Source organism: Meriones unguiculatus, chromosome 1 (assembly GCF_030254825.1).
Source record: "Meriones unguiculatus strain TT.TT164.6M chromosome 1, Bangor_MerUng_6.1, whole genome shotgun sequence".
Classification (NCBI taxonomy): domain Eukaryota; kingdom Metazoa; phylum Chordata; class Mammalia; order Rodentia; family Muridae; genus Meriones; species Meriones unguiculatus.
This window is the reverse complement of record NC_083349.1, coordinates 46,340,061-46,360,064: the sequence shown is the minus strand read 5'-3', so window position 1 is coordinate 46,360,064 and position 20,004 is coordinate 46,340,061. Positions and strand designations below refer to the sequence as shown.

At 40.5% G+C, this 20,004-nt stretch overlaps 1 protein-coding gene across 2 annotated transcripts in view; it reads right to left on the bottom strand.

Annotated features, from left to right (window-relative positions):
• Uhrf2 (ubiquitin like with PHD and ring finger domains 2) overlaps positions 1–17,867 on the bottom strand; it is a 69,070-nt gene extending 51,203 nt beyond the window's left edge. The window contains exons 1-2 of one of the 2 annotated variants that reach the window (XM_021647900.2): positions 17,365–17,867; positions 11,292–11,525 (exon numbers count right to left, since the gene is read on the bottom strand). In XM_021647900.2, coding sequence (XP_021503575.1) covers positions 11,292–11,525; positions 17,365–17,517 — 387 coding nt within the window. In that variant the 5' untranslated portion in view covers positions 17,518–17,867. Of the gene's footprint in view, positions 1–11,291; positions 11,526–17,364 lie in introns of those variants that run through there. The other variant, XM_060388302.1, reaches the window with a different exon arrangement.
• Positions 17,868–20,004: the final 2,137 nt, after the last annotated feature.

Sequence of the window (20,004 nt, the reverse complement as noted above, 5' to 3'; positions counted from 1 at the left end):
TTATGTAAAACTCAGGAACAGCTAAATTGGGGTTGCATAAACAGATTATCTGTTAGCAATTTGCTAAAAATCACATAAAGACCACGGAAAAGAATACTATAAATGTTTGGGTGATAGTTTCAAGATAAGAATGTAGACTAAGGAAATGGCTCAGCAGTTGACAGACATCAATGTTCTTCCCAAGAACGCAAGTTATTTCACTTCATAGACATACAAATGCAAATATAACGTTCTAAGACTATGAAGCTATAATTAGGAAGAGAAACATGGGGAATTATGGGGTACACTATTCTGTTTAATACTTTGGTGGGTGTTTAGAAATATTTATAGCATTTCATTAAACTGTTCTTTTTCATGTTCTTAAATTTCATAACTGAATTGTACTACAGGTAAGTGGAGACAGAACATACTAAAATATCAACACCTTTATATGGATTACTGATCATTTCTCTTTTTCCTGTATTTCCCAGTGAACATAAAATGACTTACAAAAAATTAACTGCTATATTGAACTAAATTTAAATGCTCAGCATTTTACACACGTCATTTGGACTGGATGACAACTATTTAAAAGATAAAAACATACTTGAATCACAGAAAGTTTCCTTAATCATAAACCAAAATAAGTTAATCAATTTAAGTATCAAAAGACCACCATGTTTCGTAAAATGAATTTATCTCATAACCTAATTTCAGTGATTCAACACATGTACAATAAACAATAAGAATGGATAATCCTGGTTCCTGCTCAAACATCTCCAGGCTCTTCAAATAGGATTGATAACTAGCTCCTAAAATGCAATATGCAGCAAGCTGAACTGCTGATCACATATTACTCAAGGTTAGCAAATAAAGCAACATAACAGCAATGCTAGGTAATGAAAAGCTTCATGCCTGCCTTAAAATTAGTTTGAAAATTTCACCTGCTCTTGTTGTCCAAACAATATTTTAGTCAAAAGGAAAGGAAAGGGGAAAGCAAAGATCTGTTTGTGGTAGATCAAGTCCTAAAAATCCACAAGGTCTTGGGTTATATTCCTAACACGGTCACTCTCTCCCCCTTAAAAACAAAAACAAATTTACAAAACAAAATGACAAAGATCACCCAAAACTCAATATAAAGGGAAGATTCTGAATTGTTTATTTATTTATTTATTTATTTATTGTTTATTTATTGAGACGTGGTCTCATTATGCAACACTTGTTATCCAGAAACTGTTATGTAGATCAGGCTGACTTTGGATTTACAGAGCTCCACCTCCTCTGCCTCTGGGATTAAAAGTGTAGACCACCATGCCCAGATGCTTCCCAATTTTTAAACAATGAATTTTATATAAAGTTCAGAACTAAAAAAACAAAAGCTTTTTCAAAAACCAAGTTTATTTTTATGTGTATGAGTGGTCTGCCTGTTTCTCTTTACGTACACCATGTGCACAGAGCTCTCAAAAACACCAGAAGAGGGCACCAGAACCATGATTGTAAGCCACCATGCGGGAGCTACAAACCAAACTCAGGTACTCTGCCAATCCTAAAGTAGTAACATTTAAGTGTTTTTGGCTTGCCTAAAAAAATTAACACTTACACCTTCTAAAGAGATAGGGGAAAATATCCGTTTACTTCTCTGTCCCTAACCCTAAACAAATAAACAAATGTGTACTAAACACGTGACTATTCATGGAATGAATCAACTACTCAGAAACAAGCACTTCTAAAGCATTAGACAAAATTTCAGAAATTTGTAACATTAGTAACTTCACTTTAAACTGAAAAATGAAACAAACCCATGTTAGCTTCTGCAGCAAATAAAGTTAATTAAATGCAATTTTTAAAAAGTAGAATATTAATAACACAGTAGCCACTTTACAGTTAAGAGTCAGATTCATTATGTTCCTAAGTGGAGAAATGGAGTAAACTGCCTTGCAAGTTTACACAACTAATGAACAATATAATTAGAATTTGAAACCAGTTTTGACAGTGAAGTCTCTTTTTGCCCCAAATGGCTATACCACATAGCAACAAAGTTAAGATAGTCAGCATCTATATTATATACTAACATAAAATATGATGTATTAAATAAAGCCAGACAAGGTTATACTGCAAGCCTGTAACATCAGAACTTGGGTGTGCTAAGGGAAAAGGATTACAAGTTCAAGGCCAACCTAGATAAATAGTGTAGACTCTACTTCTAAACAAACTAGTTGACAGGCATAATATAGAAATTAAAGAGAAACCTACCAAAAAAAAAAAAAGAAAACAAAAAACAAAAACAAACAAAAAACCCCAAAACAACTAGCTTTGTGAAGCTCTTCTAGGATAGTCTAGAAAAAAAGAAATAGAACAAAAGAATTTTAAGTACATAACTGATTACTTTCTCTTACATGAAAATAAATTCATTCCTTCACTACCTTCAAAATTAGCACTTTCTGACCAAGCGTGAGGACACTCATCTGTAACACCAGCATTCAGAAGGAGAAGCAGGAGGATCTGGATTTTAAGGCCAGCCTTAGCTATAACCTGTTTCAACACAACAGAAAAACAAATGAACAACAACAAAAAAGCCTATCATGTCTCTATCACACCAACCACACACACACACACACACACACACGTTAAGAAGAGAGAAGAGATGGCTCTGCAGCTAAAAGCACTCCTGTTCTTGCAGAGGAAACAGATTTGGTTCCTAATACACACACAATGGGATACAACTGGAGTAGGTAATTCCAGTGCCAGGCTTTTTGACGCCTTCTTCTGGCCTCTGTGGACACTGTACCCACACGGCACATATACATACATACATACATTCATCCATCCATCCATCCATCCATGGAAACCACCCAGACTCATAAAAAAGGTAAAAGATGGAACAGGACAGGAGCCTTACACAGAGGACCTCTGAAAGACTCTACGCACTAGGGTTTCAAAGGATATATTGAAACTCATAGCCAAACTTTGGGCAGAGTGCCAGAATCCTTATGGAAAAAGGAAGAAATAGAAAGAGGGGACAGGAGTTCCACAAGGAAAACAACAGAGCCAAATACCTGGGCCCAGAGGGGGTCTGGAGAAACTAGTACTCCAACTAAGGACCATGCATGGAGAGGACCTAGAACCCCTATTCAAAGGAAGTCCATTGGCTGCTCAGTTTCCAAGTGGGTTTACTAGTAAGGGGTTCAGGGGCTGTCTCTGACATGAACTCAGTGGCCAACTCTTTGATCACCTCCCCCTGGGGAGTGCAGCCTTGCCAGGCCACAGAGGAAGATGATGCAGCCAGCCTTGATGAGACTTGATAAGCTAGGGTCAGAAAGAAGAGGAGGAGGCCCTCCACTATCAGGGGACTAGGAAAAGGGCATGGGGGAGAAAAAGGAGGGTGGGTGGGACTAGGAGGAGACAAGGGAGGGGGCTGCTGCAGTGGCGATACAAAGTGAATAAATTGTAATAAATATATAAATAAAATTAAATTTAAAAAATAAAAAGGTAAAAGATAATGAAAATTTAATACATGATATTAATAGTGACATATATTCAGATACATGTATATACATAAGTTAGTACGAGTGAATATATACATATATAAAATAGTCTTTTTAAAAATGTCCTTGCCCAGCTCAAGGCTTTAACAACTACACCTACAGGGAAGAGAAACTGGCCCAGTTGGCAAAGTACTTGCTATACAAGCAAGAGGATCTATGGTCAGACCCTTAACACCTATGTAAAAACCCAGGCACAGTGGTACATGCCTGTAACCCCAACACTGGCAGGGCAGCGTGGGAAGGTAGCATGGAGACAAATGGATTCCTGGATCCAGCCAATCTGGCTAGATCAGTGAGCTCCAAGTTCAGTGACACCAACACACACACAAACACACACACGCTCTACTCCCAGAACACAGACTGTATGGGGTAGGGGCAAAGTGCCAGCCCCAGAAGCATGAAGACCCGAGTTCAGATCCCAGCACCCATATAAAGCAGGGAATGGTGGCAGGCATTTGGCACTGCAGTGTCTGGGACAGGACAGCAACAGGCAAGTCTTGTGTGCTTGCAGCCAGTAACCCACTCAATCACTGGGCTCTAGGCTAAGTGAGAGGCTGTCTTAAAAACAAGGCTGAAAAGTAAATGAGAAACGTACCCAACATTGGCTTCTGGCTTCGGTATACAAATACACATATCTACAGGCAAACCCACAAAAACATACACACACATTCTGAGGAGGGTGAAAGAAAAAGAGAAACCAGTGCCCCTTAGAAAATAGCTCATTACAGTACTGGAGCAGGAAATATGCAAGGTGACTTTGAAACATCTACAATACCAGAAACAGAAAGAAACCTCACAATAACAGTACAGTAAGAAGACAGATGGACAAGAGAGAGAGAGAAAGAGAGAGAGAGAGAGAGAGGAAGGGAGAAAGGGAGGAAGGGAGGAAGAGAGAGAGAGAGAGGAAGGAAGGAAGAAAGGAAGGAAGGAAGAAAAGCTTCCAATGGCCCAAACTGGAATAATTTTAAGTACCAGTGCATATCACTATAAACAAATCTCCCATGTTTATGATTTTTTTCTTTATACTCTGTCCTCAAATGGAATAAATACACAACTTCTGTCTTCTACACAGGCTATACATAATGACTTCTAAAAGATTACAATATGGAAAAGAAAAATTAACAGTGGAAAAATCTGAGAAACAGAACCTCAGCCAGATGATTAAGGTTCACCAACAGTGTTAGCAAAATTAAACTCCTACCAATGCAAATTCTAAGTTATATTTACTAGCATGTTCATAGTGCCAGTCCTAAATGAGATATGATGAAAATAGCATGTTACATTTCTGTAGTCTGTCTCAAATCAAATTTAGTCCATTGATGAGAAAGTAATAAATAAATCCTGAAAGAGACATATTATGAAAAATGTTTAACCAGCCCTTACAGCTTTCAAATCAATTAAAACAAATTTCTAGTGGGACATGATGGTACACAGCTTTTAACCACTGCACTTGGGAGGCAGAGGCAGGTGAATGAGTCCCAGGCCAGCCTGGTCTACATAGCAAGTACCAGGTCAGCAAGGGCTACAGAGACAGAACATTTCAAAACAAACAAACACAGGAAATGTGATGCCATATCTTGGATGACAGTGGCTGGGGGAGTAGGAAAGTAGATATTACTTTCCTGGAGTAGGAAAAAAGATATTAAGTAAAACCTAAAAAAAATATGGTGGTTCATTTATAACAGATGTGCCATAGTATAAGACATTAACAGGAGACTGTGTGTATGGTACATGTGAACTGTCTGAATAATCTTTGTGATTTTACTATAAACTTGAAACTGCTGTGTCCCACGACACTTGACTCTTATGGTCTAAATATGAAATAACCCCAAAAGACCCAGTTATTAAATGCTTTGGTCAGTCCCACATTAATAGCTCTACTTGGGGAGGTTCTGTAAAGTTCAGAAGATGGTACCTAGTTGGGGAAGCAGGTCACTTCCGGTGTACCTCTGAATATTATTTATACATGCTCCACAATTATTACCCTACTTTTTTGGTTCCTGTCCCTCATGAGGTCAAGGATCACTTCCACCAAGAGTTCCTATGGCCATGATGGCCTGATCAAGCAGGTGGGCTCAAGCAAACACAGACTTAACCCTCTGAAACTGTTAATCAAATAAATCTTTCATTAAGTTGTTCTCTAAGGTACTTTGGTCATAGCAATGAAAAATAACTAATAAAATATGGTACCAAACAGGAAGTAAATCATTCTGGTTCATTTTCAGAATTAAGCATGATCAGAATCCATCAAAGAGTTAGAGATAAGCAGGGGACAGTAGGCTCCTCACTTCCTAGCTGGCAACTGGTGTCTGCTTGTCTTAGATCTCCACGAGTTTCAAAATTGTAGGCAGTCTGCTACATGAGTGAACCCACAATCAGAAAAGGAGAGAATCTCAAGCCCCAGGATATTCACTAGGTAACACTCTGCATCCCGATCCAAGAGGACAGAAAATTTGGAAAGGGGGCTATGTTAGAGGAATGCAAAGATTCTAACTCCCTAGTGAACCAACCTACGGAAAAAGGGGAGTAGGAATTTCTAGCAATATATAACTTTAGAGAAAGGGAAAAAAAAAAAAAAAAACACTGTCTAGTGCTAAATTAGCATGTCATCCGGTTTTGAAATAGCTTTTCTCTATGCTGGTATCTCTTTCTGCAGAATGGTATACTAAAATTTTCTACTTCCATTAATCTCTCAAATTCATTAGAGTATACATCTTGTTTATCTCACACAGTAATTGTGGTCACTGATATGACTAGACTATAAGCCTCTGAATCTGGTTTATGAGAGAGATTTGGAAAAGTTTGGAGACACTAAGCCTCAGGATGCTATAAGCTCAACTTAATGGGCAATTCTAGAATAAGCTCAGAAGACCAAAAGGGATGCTGACTAGGCAGACTAGACTCCCCACCTTTCACACACATGTCCATGACCTAAGACTTGTGGGAAGCTGATCTATTTATTTTTCTTTTATGTGTATGGGTTGTTTTGCCTGCATCAAGTACACAGTATGCATGCCTTGGATTCTTGGAGGCCAGAAGAAAGAGCAGAATTCCCTGCAACTAGAATTGCAGAAACTATAAGCTATCAAATGGGTACTGAGAACAGATTCTGGTTCCTCTGAAAGAGCAGCAAGTGCTCTCAACCACTGAACCGTCTCTCTAGGCCCTGTGGAAGGCCAAAATTTAAGAGTGACTGATTAGAGCAAAAAACACTTGAGAAACCATCAGTTTGGTCAAAAAGCCTACTTAAAGTTAGAGCTAAGGAACACTTGTTTCTGAACAGCTAGATCAGTGTCAGTTAAAAAAAAAAAAAAGCCAAATGCTTTGACAATAGACAAGATGTTTAAAAGTGGCTCAGGAATGGGCCATGCTTTACCCACTGGAGATTAGGTAGATATCATAGTTTTAATCTCTTTGAAAGATCTTCCTTTGAGAAAAAGATTACTTCCAGGGTATGTAACCTGCCTGTACCACCTAGAGAAGATTTTCCCTACATACATCAACCCAGGTCCTTGGAAGCCACTGCAGCCAGGGACAAAGGGGACTTAGCAACTGCTCAGGCTGGTGGCTGACCTTGACACTGACATTGTCCATGTGGTGCTGATTTTTCAGAGATACAAAATGCAAAAGTGGTAAAGGCTTCTAGCAAGAGTTCAAAAGAAGGCCTGGGAGATCAGCTAGTGCATGGCAGAAGCGTAACTGTGCAGGCAGCCCTAGAGAACAACACAAAGCTGCAAGGGTGAGACCTGAGCTTCACTGAGGATTCCAGGGTACTGAGGATACCATGAATGTCAAAAGTGTTTGGAGAAACCATATGAGCTACAAATGTCAAGGTCAAAGAGCTGCCCAAGCCCACTGCAGCGCACATGCTGACATCACACTAGAAATGGAGCTGCGGTATTCAGTATCTGCACCCCTGGATCTTGGTCTTGCTTTAGTCTAACCCTTTCTTTGTATTCTATTTCTCCCACTGGAGTGATAATGATTACCCAGCACTAGGCATGCAACTTGCTTTTTTACCTGCAAGGGACTCATAGTAAAGATCTTGCTTTGAGTATCACAGGAGACTTGAATTTACGACTAGCCCATAGGCAGCTCAGTCTCCACTTGTGTTCCCTAGTAAGGGGAGAAGGGACAATCTCTGACATGAACTTAGTTGCCTGCTCTTTCATCACTTCCCCCTGGCTGGGTTGCCACAGAGAAAAAGGATCCAGGCAGTCCTGATGAGACTTCATAGGCTAGGGACAGCTAGTAGGGGAAAAGGACTTCCCCTATCAGTGAACTCAGGGAGAAGTATGGGGGGGAAAGGAGGGAGTGTGGGCCTGGAGTCGATGAGGGAGGTGGCTACAACCAGATACAAAGTGAATACATTGTAAATAATAATAATAATAACAATAACAACAATAATAATAATATGTGTAACATAAAAAAAGAACTCTTAAGATAATGGAGAAAAGTTAAATCATTTTAATTACTAAATGGCCATGAGCCTTTAAATATGAGATGTTTCAATCACATTTGTGTCTTGAGCTCTTGGTTTAAAGTACTCTTTGGGGGGGTTCCAAAACTTTAGGGGTTGGAGCAGAATTAAAATCAAGAAGTCACTTGGAGTGTGTGCCTTTTCAGGTGTGTGTGTGTGTGTGTGTATGTGTGTGTGTGTGTGTGTCTGTGTGTATCAGGTCCACATATCCCACCTTACTTTGGTCCCAGTCTATCATAAGTGAAAAAACTCCTTTTCCACAATTTCCCACAGCCCTGATACTCTGTCAAGGTGTATAGAGCCAAGCAACCATGAATTGAACTGCCTGAAACTATAAGCTAAAATACATCCTTCCTCTTTTAAACAAGTTTTTTTTAGGCATTGGGTCATAGAATTAAGAAGTAACTAATACATGTTCTAAGCACACTTTAAAAGTAACATGAAAAAATTTAGAGTATCATACTGCTGTATTTGAGTATGGTTTGCCCCTCCAAAGCTGGTATTAGAGTTCAGTCCTCATTCAACGTGAAATATGAAGAACACAGAAATTCAATCAAGCACAGCATGTCTGTAGTCTAAACTACTCAAGCTAAACCAAAAGGATTAATTGAGCCCAGGAGTTCCAGACAATTTGGGGACCATAGCAAGACCCATCTCTCATAAATAAATGTGGATGCTTACTTTATAAGAGCAAGAAAGAACACATACACAGTCTCTTTTCTGTGTTGCATGGGACCACCAGCTAAAAAGGAATCACCATTAACCTTTTACCACAACCAATAAGCCAAAATAAGCCTCTATACACCTTACCTGCTCTGCATTACTATATTATTAGCAAAGGAAACAAATTAAGATAGATGTCTACAGGAGATGAAATGAAAAGGGTAGTGTAGACAAAATGGCAAGCTGGCTTTTGATGCTTTAAATAAAACAGAAGCAGGTTTTTTTTAATCTCCATAAACTAAACAACTCAGTTTTTTGCTACTGTAACCGAAGCACGTAGAACAGCAAATTCATATTGTGTGCTCTAAAAGAAGTACTTGTTGCAAAGAACACAGGGAAGACAGGAGGATAGAAGAGAGAGAAGACAATATACAGCACTATTTTCCCCTACTAATAAGAAATCTACTAGTATTTCAGATATTAGCTTTGGAAATGACTACCTTATTATTAGATCATGTTTTAAAACATTCCTTTTCTCCAGCTTTCCTAATGAAGACTAACTTTGTTTGATCTTGTAGTGACGGTTTTCCTGCTTCACTGTTATTTAGCACTTCCAGAGAGATGTCAAGTAGCAGCAGCACTGGTTAGCTTTTCTTCCTGTCCTTTATTCCCCATAAGCTAGTCTCATGTAGATCAGAAAGACTTTGAATTTCCTGTATCATCTCCCAAGTGCTGGGATTACAGCTGTACACTCCCATACCAACCCATTACTGGCCTTCTGACTGGCTGTTTCTAGCTTTTTTCCATCACTGAGCATGAGTGGAATTTAACATATTCATCTATCTTATATACTCAAAACCATGAATGGACTCAAATTTGTATTTAGATGCAGAAAATATTTTATATTGTGTAAATTTTCTTTAGTTTATTACACTACTGAGTTTATGCTAAAATATTTCCTAATAACAATCTCCACTTTCTGACAAACCAAATTTTGTCAAGATATTATTTAATACATAATGATACTCTACTTGAAAAATGTAACCACTATTTTAAATAGTTAGCATAGCAAATTGCTTCTGGTCATGTTTTAGTAATTGTGTTTTGCTTAAGCTCTGGGTCAATTTATGTAACATCAGAATTATCTATTCCTTAAATGTTTGAAACAGTTCACCAGTGCAGTTGCCCCAGTACACAAGCCTCGTACTTCTTGGAAGTAAAGTTCTTTACTAATTTTCTTCATTACTTCTGTACTTATGAATGTTTGCATTTTTTCCACAATTTCTAAATTATTTCTACTTGCATTTTCTTAATTTATTTCACCAACCAAATTTTAATCTTGAAAATGTAAAATCTAAGTACTTATTTATCCCAAAAGAAAATGAGTTATAAAGACCAGAGAAGGTGAAACAAAACTGTCCTTAAATTTATTAAGAATTTTATAAACTCTAGCTACAAATGCCAATAAATAACCAAAATGAATTTCTATGTATCAGTAAATAAATGATCATTTAAATAGCTTCAAAATCATAACGTTATCAGAAATAAGTCCAATATTCATTAAAAGGTTTGGTCAAAGATATAAATTAATGGCTCTGTGTCCATGAATTTAAAAACCCATAAACATGTTAATTCTGTAAACTAACCTACAGAGGTAATTCCCACTAAAATCTCAGTAGATCATAGATCATTTACAGTTTTATACAAGCAAATTCTAAGAATTTCTATTGCAAGTATATAGAAAGCCATAAAGCCAAAAAAAAAAAAAAAAAGCCAACAACAATCTCCACCCTCACCCCCAAAACCCTTGAAGAAGAGTTACATGTTCTGTAAAGCTACAGTTCTTAGAATAGCATGGGCACAGGGACAGACAAATAAACCAATGAAAAAACATAAAAATCTTGACAGCATACTTTGACTTGGCAATCAGTGCCTCTTTTTTAAAATAGAAATCACCAAGGTTCTAGAACATGTGTACCAGGGTATATATGGGCTAACAGCACGGTTGAAAACTGAAACTGGAACACTGTCCAGGCATCTAATAAATACACACTGGACATATGGTAGCATGTCAATAAGTAGAATGTAATAATGCAAAGGAATAAAATACAACTATATCAGAAACATCAAATTGAGGAAAAGCAGAACTTCATTATAAACAGACCTAGCTATACATAAAACAACATATTGTTTACATAAATAGACAAAAATAGTGAAAAAAAAAAGAAAACTTGCATTACAAAGTCACTGTAAGTAATTTCCTTGGGGGGCAGTGGAGGCAAGCAATAACCTTTTAGAAAGTGTTAGCATCATTCTACTTCTTCACCTGAGTGGAATTATACAAGTATGTTTGTCTTATTATTCTCTGAACTGTAGATGTACAGTTTACAAATTTCTACCACAATTTTTTCCTGGTAGCATTAAAGCTCAAACCCAGAGTATTTGTAAGAAAAGCACGCACCAGCTAAACTGCATCCCCAGCCTTATGGTAAATTTTCAGACTACTTCTGAGAAAATATGAACAGCCTCAATCTTTACTTAATGGAAATCAATGCTTACTCACAGCATCCCAAAGAGAACAGACATTTGTATTCTCATAACTAACAAGTCTGAAGATAACATACCTTATATAGTCCAAAGCCAGGATCAATAAGACAAGTGTGAGCTGATGTAGATGGCTGACTGGAAGATGCCCCTCTTGCTGTTTTCTTTACTTTAGGCGGATTATTAGGACAGGGTTTAGTCTGAACATCATTCTGCTTAGATGTGCTAGGAAGACTAGAGTCTGGACGAACTAGCAGCTGAATTATATCATTCAGTCCAACGTCGTAATCAAATAAAGTATATCCATTCTCCAACTAGAAAAAGAATAGAAACTACAGTGAAATGCATATCTCAAAACTTGTATTTTAAAATATTTAGTTTGTCCAAACATCTTAGATAAACTATTAAAACTGACAACATTACATCTTGAAATGCTTATGGCTTTTAATATCAGCATCTCTCTGAACCCTAATAAATTCTTAAAAACCACTCCAAATTAACTACAGGAAGCACTACTTGCTATTAAAATAAAAATCATTTTTTCAAAACTGTTGCCATCTCTCCTCCACCAAAGTTCTCTAAAACTACCTTTAACTTCGCATCTACTTTGTTTCCTAGATTTTTTGAGAGTCTTTCTATACAGCCCAGGCTAACCTCAAACTCATGATACTGTCTCTGTCTTCCAAGTACTGGGACTACAAGTATAAGACACCCAGGTTCTCTCAACAAATTTTAATCAACAGTGCCTAAATCCACTCCAAGTGTGAACACATGAATTTTGAAAACAAGGAGTGTTTATTTTTACAGCCTGTATGTAATAATGGTTATCAAGCACTTCATCTTTTTGAAGCACTATTAATAATTCTTTTTAAATAAAGCAAGATTTTGAAAAACTAATCAAATATATTCCAATTATGCTATATTCTAACCTTCTCTAAGGTTCTCTAATTCTATCCATCTGAAAATACTAGCAAGTTTTGTCAAAGTCATCTAGGATATGCAGCACATCAATTATCCCGCAACTCACCCATATTTTCAGAAGGTTATCCACTAATCTGTGCTCACCACCACCACTACTTCACCTTCCAAAAGACATAAGCAAATACTACAAGCTCTATTCCATACTACCATCAGAGGGCTGAGCATGTGGCTCAGTAGTAGAGTCCCTACCTGATATGTATCAGATCCAGGAATTCTATTTGCAACACCAAGGGAGTGCAGTGCCTTGGGACCTAATTTTATTTAGAAATAGGGTCTTTAGATGTAATCCAAGACTACAAGTGGCTAAAGAAGCTTAAAGCCTATTGTTATGGATTAACTTGGTCTTCTAAACACTTTCACTCTGAAGTCCTAATCTCTAATATCTCAGAATGTGATCCAGTTTGGAGATAGGGTCTTTAAACAGGTAACAAATTTAAATTGAGGCAATTAGATGAACCTTTAATCCAGTCTGATTGGTATCCTGATAAACACAAATGTGGGCAGAGACAGAAAAGGCAGGAGGACGTCAGGAAGAGACACAGAAGAGAAAGTCCTGTAACAGGAGTGATAGCAACTTGAAGCTAATAAGCACTATTTCCCACAAACAGGTCCTAAAGACAGTTCCCCTAGAACTAGCTATCAGAGAACATGATCCTACCAATAACACCTTGAATTCTAACCTCTACAATTGAGACAAATTTCTGTGGCTCGAAGCCATACCATTTTGGTACTCTGTTACAGCAGTACTAGTCTATTTTGTTTCTTCATAAAGTATGGTAACAGTTGACTATTTCACGGATACAATAACAAGAAAATTCAACTCCTTAAATACTGGAACTACTATTCCTTCAGATATTTCAGTTTAAGCACTACATTCACCATTCTTATATGTTATACCCATCACCATTCAAAACTGTGTAATATAATAACATATTTAGGACTTCAACCACAGAAAGGGCAAAGAAAAGCATCTGTCCTTTAATTAATTATAAACTCACTAATGTGAGATTTATTTAGGTGGTAGACTCAAGACCATAACTAGCACAATTCCACAGGTTACAGGTGGAAATTCACATTTGTTAAATTTCACAAGCTTTCCAGTAAAGGAATTAAGGAATTAAATTAGGTACCATCTCATAACTTAGTTAACATATTTAACCTGAGAGCTCAAAGTAGCTTGCAGGCAGTCCTGGATTCAATCCTCAACAACACACACACCATATTTAGTAAGCAAATTCAAAATAAAAAAGTAATGCACCCAAGGTATCTCTGGCAGGAGCCCATGCTACACAGCAGTGACTCCATGGCAGCCTTGATTCCAAAAACACAACATGCATTTTGCACTGTGCATGTCATAAACACACAACTGCAAGTGAACACAATACCTAACACGCTCTTGCAAATTTGCTTGTATTTAACAAATGGTATGTTTATATGAATACCAAATCTGCCTGACATACTTATTTTCTATACTTATTTATACTGTATGTATGTATACATGTATGTATATTTCTTGGGCCAGAAGAAGTAAAAAAAAAAGTTTTAAAAGCCTTGATCTAAAAATTACAAATACCTGTAGGTCTACAGTATATTAACTATAGACTACCAATGTCTCATAAAAATAAATAGTTGAGAATTGCCATATTAGCAATTTAAGTCGTAAGATTTTTCCATTCTGAAGAAAAAGAAATGGTTAGGACTTTGCCAGAATATACTACTGAATTTTTACTTAATTAAGAAAGAAATTCCAGGAAATGAAAAAGAGCTGCAACAACAATGGCAAAGAAAACCAAGGGGAAACAAATGAAGTGGTAGTGGCCAAAAAAACAACAGGGGAAGTCATTTCCACAGAACTAAGAGGTACAAATAGAGGGCACTGTGGCTGGTAGTTATATGATAAATACGTATACACATCTTTTAAATAAATACTTTCACTTTTTTAATCCATGTGGAAACAAAGAATATGGAGGCAGGTGTCAATTGTTTAGTTTTTCTTCCAGTATGGTTCATATTCCTCATCTACAATCTATTTAAAGCTATCCCAATATTGATGACAAGAGAAGGCAGGGGAAATGGAATTCGGTTAACCAGGTTGCCTGCTCTTTGATCACTTCCCCCAGGCGATTCAGCCTTGCCAGGCTACAGAGGCAGTCCTGACGAAGCTTGATAAGCTAGGGTCAGATGGCAGGGGAGAAGGATTCCCCCTTTCAGTGGACTAGGGGAAGGGGACAGAGGGAAGAGGGAGGGCAGATGGGCTCGGGAAATGAAGGAGGGGGCTACAATCGGGCTATAAAATAAATACATTGTAAAATATAAAAATAAAGAAATAAAATAAATAAACACACACACACACACAAAAGTTGCAAGAGTTTTAGAGCCTAAGATTTCAAGAACAAAGCCCAATGTGTGGTGTGTATCTATAAGATCCAACAATGCTTGCAATTCTATAAAAAAGATCAAGTGTGGCTGAAGAGATGGCTCAGTGGTTAAGAGCACTGGCTGCAATTCCAAAGGACCAGGGTTGATTGCCAGCACCCACATAGTAGCTCACAACTACTGACAACTCCAGTTCCAGATCGGATGCCCTACTGTCCTCTTCCATCCAGTCTGCGCAGCAAGCACACATGCACATGGTGCAAAGACATCGTGCATGCAAAGCAACCATTCACAATAAAAGAAAAAAGTGGAGTTCCTTGCACTGCTTTTCAAACTTCACTTGTAAACAGAGCATGTGGAAACCTTGTAAAACCAAACTCTGCTTCAGCAGACCAGCGCCAGGCACCCATGCAAAGCTAATGCTGTTGATCCTGAGAATGCAGGAATCATGCTTGAATAGAAAGAAACTAGTAGAAAGCTAACCACTCAGAGTTCATTTTAAAGCCAGTGTTCATAAAAATCTCCTGTAAAGCCAGGCAGTGGTGGATCCCAGCACTCAGGAGGCAGAGGCAGGCAACTCTCTGGGATCTCTGAGTTCCAGGTGAGCCAGGGATACAGAGAAGCCCTGTCTCAAAACAAAACAAAGCAAAACAACAAACAAAAAAATCTGTGAAATCTGGTTAAATTCAACTTTACTCCAAAGATTAAAAGCAGCAGAAATAAGTTGGGACACAGTAAAATTGGGTACATGATAATTGGGGTTTTTGTGTTTTGTTTTGTTTTTTTTTCAAATCAGAGTTTCATTGTGTTACCCAGGCCTCTTAAAATCTTGGGCTCCAGAAATCCTCCTATGTCAGCCTTTAGAGTAGCTGGGAATACACTACCCACCTTATGTAAATCTGTTTTACTTGTAACATTTTTACTGATAACATTATATGACAGTAAAGCATATGAGAAAGCACACTTTTCTATTAAACATAAACTCATTTTACAGAAAATGGCTAGCTCTGTGATACCAACTCAATTACCTACAGACACATTTTGCTATCTCCATTAACTGGAAAAATATCAACTACTGCCTGGCTAGTTGTCATTCATAAAAAAGCAAATAGTCAGGAGCAATGATTTCTTTTTTTCGTGTCCAAGTCAATGGCTGGCACCTAAATTCTATTTTTCATCCTTACTGATTCATTATTGGAAAGGGGAAAGGAAAATAACAGTCCTGGGGTGGGGGTGGGGGCGGCGCTCTGGGACACAAGGGTTATCTGCCCTCAACCAGGAACCATTTTCGATTATTAGGGTAAGTTTATTTTTTCAGTCCTGAATTTAAGACAATGTCTACTTTTACGTTAAGACATCAAATGAGCTCACTTTCGCATTATTTCAACACTCCACTTCTGGGCTGTTGCCCACTAATACATTCTTATCCCTCATTTGCATCTGCTGTGAACTCACCCAGGTATTCTAGGAATAAATGTAGAATATTATTATGACTTACACAGCTTTCACTGATAACCAAAAGGAAAAGTTATCAGCCACTTGAGGCACAATAATACAATGCTACACAATATTTAATACAGATATGACTGTTTAAAAATCAAACCTTCCAATAAAGTGAACTTACTAGTCCAACACTAAAGAATCAACAGAAAACTGTAAAACTGGCAGTAAGAGAAGCAGAAAGTGCTATATAGTTTTTCTAAGGGAAAGGACCTCCAAACAAACACTTTTTAACAAAACCCTGGCTTTTTCTTTCCAACTGTATAATCTGTTACTTTGAAATTTTTGGCCAGTCTTAGAAGTTGTAAATCTGTAAAGGGAACAAAAATATTCCTTCCAAACCCTTTGTGGCTTATAGGCTACTTCCACCGAATCAGAGAGAACTGCATTTAATTCAAACCTCAGGAATGGAGCCAAATTGTGGTCTATCTTCTGCAGGATGCCAACTTTTTAGTGGACTAAAGACAACACAAAGACAAAGGCAAGATGGGTCTGGGTGTCTAATCATAGACTCTGAGACTTACCGGACAGGAAACATCTAGCCTGCGCAGGCAGAGCCATACTTAAACCAAGATGCCCACAAGCACCCTTGTGGTCCAGAAACTACTTTCTGCCTTTTGAGTTACTGCTGAGTATGCTGAAGGGCTGAGTTAAATGCCTGAACTCAAAGATGAGAAGTAATTAATGTCTACGGGGAATAATGTCCCTATACTCAACAGACTTAAAACCCGACTTCACTTTACAAACCTCGGTCCTTAAACCAAGGTCTCTAATCTCGTACAGAACAAATTGCCATTCTGAGACTGACAACAGGAAGGGCCACCCTTCGGATACTCAGCGTGCTCAAATCCTTCCGTTGAGGGAGCATAAGGTGCCTCAATTTCCATATCTTAGCTCGGGGCCCCGGGGCAGGGAAGCGAGGCATGTCCTCAGGCGTCGAGTCAGCATTGCCAATAAAGGCCGCCCGTCCCTCCCGCGCCCCGGCATGGCTGCCGGAGCCTGCTGCCCTTGCTGGCTCCGATTTCCCCCGAAGCGCGGGAAGAGAGGCACCCAGGGCCCTCACGGGCTGTGTCTGCGGCCGCTGCCCCACCACACAGAGAAGCCAGGTCTCCCGGGCCCTTGCAGCCCGGCCTTGCGACCCGCTGGGCGCACCTGTGGTCGGGGGGGGGGCTCCCCCAAACCGCAGGCCCCGGCCCCGCATCCCGCGCCCCGCCGGCGCCCCATCCCGAGCGCAGCGGGGAGCAAGCAACCCGGCCTGGCCGCCGCGGGGCTCCGGCTGCCGGCGCCCGGGCTCACCTGCTTGCCCCGGTAGAACAGGCGCTGGCACTCGGGCCGCACGTCGAACAGCGCCCACACCCGCTCGCGCAGCTCCTCGATGGTGGCTTTGCGAGAAACGTCCTCGATGGTGCGCGTCTGGGCGCCGTCGATGGTGCGGACCTGGATCCACATCGCGGCGCGGGGACAGGGGACCGGCCCCCTTTGTCTGTCCCTGCGCTCGGGCCGCCGCGCCCCGCCCGGTCGCCGCCGCCGCCGCCGCCGCCGCCGCCTCCCCGGGAGGCTCGGCTCCGCCGCCGCTGCTCGGCGCGCGCGGGTGCGGGCGACGACTGACGCGCCAGCCCGCGCGACGCCCGCCCCTCCCGGGTGGAAGGAGACCGGAACCCGCCCGAGGCGCTGGCGCGGCCGCCGCCTCACGAATGGGAAGGAGCCATGTCCCTCGCGGGCCGCGCGGACTGTTTACTTATAGAGCTGTGGCTCCCACATGGAGGTCACGGCGCCAACCCGGATCTCGCGAGATCCACGCGAGGCTCCGCCTCACGCACAGCCCCGGGGCCTCGGTATTAGGAGGGGCGGGGCTTTCGGGGCCGTTACTCGGGAGGAGGCAGAGCGGGGCGGCCTAGCTGGCCCTCTGTCTTCTTGGGCGTGGAGACTCGTGCCCACGCTGGAGGGCCTAAGCTCTAAGGTGTCAAAAACACACTAACTACCCCTCCTGCGCGCTTGCGTGACCGAGAGATGGGGCTTGGCACCGGGACGCCCTTTCCCGGGGAGCGTAGGCCTCGTGGACACGCTTCCCGCGCGGCCTTCCCTCGGAAAGCCGCTTCCGGGAGGTCCGGGGGGATGAGGCCTAGGCCGCTCGCTCCGCTCAGGGCCGCTCCCACCCGCGCTTCCCGCCCGGGGAGAGGGAACTGGACGTGACCGAGGCGGCCTTGTGCGCTAAGGGCGCTTTCGTACTCGGGGATGCTGGGTTTGCAGAACTATACACCTCCGAACAACAACAAGAAATCCGAGGATCCCAGGAGGGATACGCCACCCAGCTACCCCCGACGCAGGGGGCCCATCTAAAATTGAAAATCTAGGAGAGAAGGCAAACCAAACACAAACGGTATTCACCAATACCGGTAACGTGGACGTTCAGTCCTGTGAAGATAGGAAGCGGGACTTGACCAACCAAATTCAGTAGTCCAGATGGCCTAACGGGAAAGACAGGAAGAGTGGGTTGTACACTCATATTTCGTGTTTCTGTCAGCTTGCTGGAAAATATTCGCCTAGAACCTCTTAAGTCACCTCGCCTGCTTCCAAATCAAAACGTTTAGAGCGTAAGACCCAAGAAGGGATCAGCTGTTTGGTGTTAGGAGATTATGCTAGCTGTTAAAGAATAGGTGATGCAATGCGTGGCTGAGTTCAATGGTGTGCTGCAATCCGAAGCGAGCATTGCGTGTTCGGCTCCTGGCTTGAGATTCACGACAATTGTAATGTTTTTTTGCTTAAACTGTGACCTTGATTTCCTCCACGGAAAAAAAAAATAGTGCATATAAACACCTACTGGATGTTAGCTTCCTGCTAAGCCCTTAATAGTACACAATAAGGTATTCTAGAGCTTTTGTTATCAAGAGAGTTTAGATAAGCTGGGAATATTCAAAGCTAGGGTGCTTAAGCAAAGACGGGAGTATGCGTTTTCACACATCAGAAGACACTGCACATCTGGTTGACTAAATAAAGAAGGGCACTGTGAGGACATTAGCATTCAAAGCCCGCTTTTGTAGGCCTCCCGGGGAAACCTGGGCTTTTTAAAGGGTGCATTGATTAAGTATTTAGAATGACAGTGGAAGGCCTTAGAGAAAAAGCAAGCTGTGGGAAGGTGGGAGAGGCTGAAATTTAGCCAAGAGGCAACTGTTGTCCATTTTGGAAAAATTAGAGACAAAAGAATATGTTCTTGAGTGTTCTAGAAAAACTGAGCTCTTGAAGCTTGTAGAATTTGTGAATGTGAAGAATGAAGACAATGGAATGTTGACAATAATTCTCGGGGACGCCTAAATGGATGGGTTGGATAAAGGGTGTTCTTAACTAGAACATGAAGCGAGCTGGGGGAAGGCCTTGAGTTCTATTTGCGTTGTGCTGCATTTGAAATCTATCCCAAATGACCTAAAATGGAGAAGTCTGATAGTGGAAAATAACTGTCCAAGAGTGGGAAGGGAAGAACAAAGGCTCTGAGAAGAGAACCAGTCTTTTGGCTTGATGGAGATGCCTGTATTTTGAGGAATGGAGAAAAAGGTGATAATGATGGAAGAGAGTAAGGGGATGTTCTGTTTGATGGTTAGGTTACTATAACCTGGAGAGTTGACCATGGCAGGGGAGGGATTGTACATATTAATGGGTTGAACATTGGTTTGCTGTTGTTTATGTCATATTTTATGTATGCTTACAATCACATTATATAGAAATCCTTAGAAAAAAATATGGTTTATTTTCTACTTATTAATGGTATAAATGAAAGCATAAATCCCATCTCTGTTTGTAGGGCTGATCTCTACAGAGATACCATAAAGGAAGATTTCTCTGCTCTCTCAATTCGGAACAAAGCCGGGTGTAAAACTTTGATCTGTTTAAAGGGTTTTGTTGTTTTTGTTTCTGTTTTTTTCCTTATTTGAGAATTTCATG